Source organism: Priapulus caudatus, unplaced genomic scaffold, assembly GCF_000485595.1.
Source record: "Priapulus caudatus unplaced genomic scaffold, Priapulus_caudatus-5.0.1 Scaffold2174, whole genome shotgun sequence".
Taxonomy (NCBI): domain Eukaryota; kingdom Metazoa; phylum Priapulida; class Priapulimorpha; order Priapulimorphida; family Priapulidae; genus Priapulus; species Priapulus caudatus.
This window is the reverse complement of record NW_014579235.1, coordinates 13,828-18,420: the sequence shown is the minus strand read 5'-3', so window position 1 is coordinate 18,420 and position 4,593 is coordinate 13,828. Positions and strand designations below refer to the sequence as shown.

The 4,593-nt window shown below is 49.1% G+C and overlaps 1 protein-coding gene across 1 annotated transcript in view; it reads right to left on the bottom strand.

Moving 5' to 3' along the window:
* The window catches only part of LOC106818342, a gene marked incomplete at its 3' end in the record, with an annotated part of 18,617 nt that extends 16,305 nt beyond the window's left edge, over positions 1 to 2,312 (bottom strand). Inside the window, exons 1-2 of the mRNA XM_014823057.1 lie at positions 2,309 to 2,312; positions 924 to 1,113 (exon numbers count right to left, since the gene is read on the bottom strand). Of these exons, the coding sequence (XP_014678543.1) occupies positions 924 to 1,113; positions 2,309 to 2,312 (194 nt within the window). The remainder of the gene's footprint in view (positions 1 to 923; positions 1,114 to 2,308) is intronic.
* Positions 2,313 to 4,593: the final 2,281 nt, after the last annotated feature.

Genomic DNA, 4,593 nt, shown 5'->3' with positions numbered 1-4,593 from the left:
ACACAGCGGTGCAATGTGTCATCATGTGACACAGCGGTGCAATGTGTCATCATGTGACACAGCGGTGCACGACCGTGCAATGCACCCTCGTCTCACACAGCGGTGCAATGTACTGTCGTGTTACACAGTGGTGCAATGTGCCATCATGTGACACAGCGGTGCAATGTAGCATCGTGTGACACAGCGGTGCACGACCGTGCAATGCACCCTCGTCTCACACAGCAGTGCAATATATCGTTGTGTTACACAGTGGTGCAATGTGCTGTGATGCCACACAGCGGTGCAATGTATCACAGTGTCACACAACGGTGCAATGTGCTGCGGTGTCGAAGAGCAATGGAATGTGCTGTGGTGTCACATGGTGTGCAATGTACAGCGGTGCAATATAGGCCTACTTGCTTTCACTCTAATGGTGGTCAGATACATATCTAACAAAAACAGCCAAACCTGTGCTATCAGACACCTCTAAATAACGGACATCAGTATATAAAGGACATACTTGGAAATTCCATTGAGAGCCGGTTGTACAATTAAACCACCTCCGTAAAACAGACACCTGTCTATAACAGACCAGTGAAACGTCCCTGGGTGAGTGGCAGTTATAAATTGATACCTCCTCTACAGAACGGACACCTGTCTCTATAAAGGACACTTTTGGCATTTCACTTGAGACGCAATTACACAGGGATACCACTTGAACGAATACACATGTCTAGAAAGGACACTTATGGATCTTGAGCACGTGGCACTGGCAGTTACCCAACAGATACCCGTCTGAAGTCTACACATCCCGTGTTTCCCGTGAGTGAGCCTACATCTGCGGCTTGAACGTATACACACGTATCGGACGTACTCTCTCGCGCTGTCGGCGCTACAAGCTAACGTCGGCGCTACAAGCTAACGTCGGCTACACGTTAACGTACCTCACGACGCTCTCGCCATTTACGGCATGGCGGCCTAGCGCCGACGCGTCTTGTTGCTGCTGCTGCTGCTGCTGCTGCGACGGATAGCGGGCCAGCACGTCGTTAAGTCGCTCAGGCTCCCGGCCGACGGCGGTTGGCGACTTGCTGCTGCCGAGCACGCTGTGCAGGAACGACGGACGGCTGCTGCTGTCTGGAAGAGGAAGAGACGAGATGCGAGGTGACTGGCTGCAAACACACACATGTTCGCGCACGAACACACATACACATACGCACACACGCGCATGCACACACACGCGCACACAGCACGCACACAGCACACACACCGCGCGCGCACACACAACACACACGCACGCACGCACGCACGCACGCACGCACGACGCACGCACGCACGCCGCACGCACCACACAACACACACACACACACACACACATATACGAGCATATATATGTATCAGAGGTTAATATTGATAAATTATCAATTATCATTATTATGTATGCATACAGAGCGGGGCGGAGATAGAGAGAGAGAGAGAAGCCGAGAGAGAGAATGAGAGCAGAGAGAGAGAGGAGAGAGGAAGAGAGAGAGAGAGAAGAGAGAGAGAGAGAGAGAGAGAGAGATGAGAGAGAGATGAGAGAGAGAAGAGAGAGAGAGAGCGAGGAGATCGAGAGAGAGAGAGAGAGGGAGAGAGAAGAGAGAGAGAGAGAGAGAGAGGCAGAGAGAGAGAGAGGAGAGAGAGGAATGAGAGCAGAGGGAGAGAGAGAAAGGGAGAGAGAGAGGAGGGCGAGAGAGAGAGAGAGAGGAGAGAGAGAGAGAATGGAGAGAGAAAGCAGAGAGAGAGAGAATTGAGGCAACGAGGCGAGAGAGAGAGAAAGAGAGAGAGAGAGAGAGGAAACGCAAAGTGTGAACGCAATCATAAATATCAAATGTACGCAATATACAAACAACAAGTGCCGCGAGCCGACAGCGCTCATTAACGTCTTACGGCGCGTGACTCTGTTGGTGGAGTGCGTGGATTCGAGTAAACCCTGTTAGTCCAAAATGTGTTCACATAACACGCGAAACGTTGGAATGCACAGGGATGTATCAGGACCTTCTCAAAGAATAGTTCGTTTGGATCGTTATGAAAGTTGCCCACGAGATGGCGCGCTAGTTAGTGGATTCAGCGATTAAAGATGGAAGCGTCCGCGAGTCATACCGTAGTAGCAACAACTATCTGCAAGACAGGAATAGGTAAGCATCATCCATTTTACTATAGCAAGCCTACAGGCCTGCCCAATAGAAGAGCTGCCACTTGTAACCAGGATTAACGCATTCCAAAACTCCACAAGTACCCAACACATGCCTGGCAGTCAGCTACTTGCAGTGCATGACGTAACATGGCTAACCCATAATGACAGTACAGAATGCCTAGAAATTATAGGATTTAAGCGAGCATCAAACCCTTCTTTAAACCAAATTTAGCTTCCTGAAATTTCACTGTGAATGCCTAGGCCTCCTACATGCCAGGCATGTATAGATTCTACTAGCCAACCGGCAGTCAATTCTTTCTAACAGACAGTCACAAATCCATGTTAACCCTCCTCTGAGGGTACAAAAGGTTATCTGACACTTACTCTCGCATGGCAGCAGAAAGTAGCTTTCATGCGGCCTTTCACAATGCCATAAAAAGCTAGGTCACGCTGAAGACAAAATTTTTCAAATCGGCCTCCGTCGACCATGTCCTCAGAAAAATGTCTAAATCTGCCTGTGCCCATGGACTGGTGACTGTGGACTCAATTTCGCACAGCTGATGGCTGCTCCCTACCATGATGCTATACACCGACTATCACGAGCCTAGGTCGAGCCGTTTAGATTGTGTGCCGCAATGCTGCGTTCCCTCCCTATACCTTAAGTTAAGGAGTGAATGTTCTCCCTTCTTTGACACCTCTTGACTTTGACCTTTGACCCAGCTGTCGACATCCCAACTCGTTCTGTACGGATTACGCCCCCCACGTCCGAATATCGTGACCGTACGTTCGAGCCGTGTTAAGATTTGCTGCCCAACTGGTGACGCGGGACGACGGACGGACGCTCGCACGAGGACGGACGGACGGAGCGATCATGCGATTCTACAAGCCGGCAATCTGACTATGTCGAGATGAGGCTAAAATGAAGGCACAATTATTCACCCCCCCCCCCAGGCGGCGTGCCCATCAAAATTTAAATTTAAATAAAATAAATATAAAAGGCTAATTTTTACATAATTTTTTCCTTTTCCACCAAAAGTGTTGCTAGTTGTAAGCTATTGGAGGTACCCTGAAATGCTCGAAGATGGATCTCAGAGGCTTATAATTTTCCAAAATGTTCTGCCGCCCCCAGACCCCATAGAGTCCCGATGTGGTAGGTTGAGTCGTAGTCCAAGGAGTACATATAACAACGATGTGGCGTTTCCTTAATTGTGAGCCCCCGGCAAAGAAGCATAAACATCATCTCACGTCATCCGACGAGAGGAAGGAACAACAGAGGGATTATGATTATGGACATTGATAATGACTAATAAACACAAGGAAGAACATGATATGCTGTTTTATTACTGTAATTTGCTCCAAAATTGGCGGGCCTACAGCTTTGCTGGCGGGCCTGCAGCTTTTAGGAGCTTTAGGCTTCTTCTTTTTTTTAATCATCGTGAAGAGATCGCCGGCAGCAGCATCAACATTAACAGCCGCGACGTCAGCTTAGCCATCGTCAACGTCGACTGCAGCAGCAGTAACAGTAACAGCCGCGACGTCAGCTTAGCCATCGTCAACGTCGACTGCAGCTTCGAGCGACAGCAGCAGCGGCCATCGCCAATGGAAACGTTTGCGAACTTACCACGTACGAACACGCTGAAGCTATTCTTAGCGAAGAGTGACCTCGCGGCAGCGGCAGCGTAGCAGCTAGCGTTTGTACAGCGTAGCATGGACGCCGTGTCATGTAAGTACAACACTCATTAATGCTCAGCTTAACGTAATGTAATCGATGAATAGTAATTTTTAATATCGAGTAAGCCGTCATGCAACCTATTGCCTAATCCTGCCCCGCTAGAAGCCCACCACTACTGCCTTCCATCACCCTGAACCCCCAATGACACAGTGAAGTTGAAGCGAAACTAAACAGCGAAGATCTGATGCCGGAGTTTAAACGGAAGTTGGAAGAGGAAAAGGAAACGGAGGAGGAGGACTCTTCGAATTCACGTGGCTTCGCACGAGGACTCCAACCGGAGCGCATCATCGGCGCAACCGAGTCCAGCGGAGAGCTCATGTTTTTGATGAAGTGGGAAGGTAGCAATGAGGTAAATTGGGTCCCAGCCCGGAAAGCGAATATTAAATGCCCCCAAGTTGTAATCAGATTCTACGAAGAGAGAATAACCTGGCGCACGAATGATGAAGAACAAATTGAGGCATAACTGCGATCATAACTGGAACGGCATGATCAAGGCGCAGCGATCAAGCGGCAATCACGCTACTATCTACCATATGCGCAGCCGCCACCGCGGCGAATGCAGATTCAACCAGCGACGCGGAGGCAGTCTACACGTTTTATCTAGAATTTTAGAAATTTAATCATCTGTAATTCACTTCCGCTCGCATATATTTGCTATATTGACTAATCGTGCGTCAATAAACTCAATATTCACAGAGAGTACAGGGTG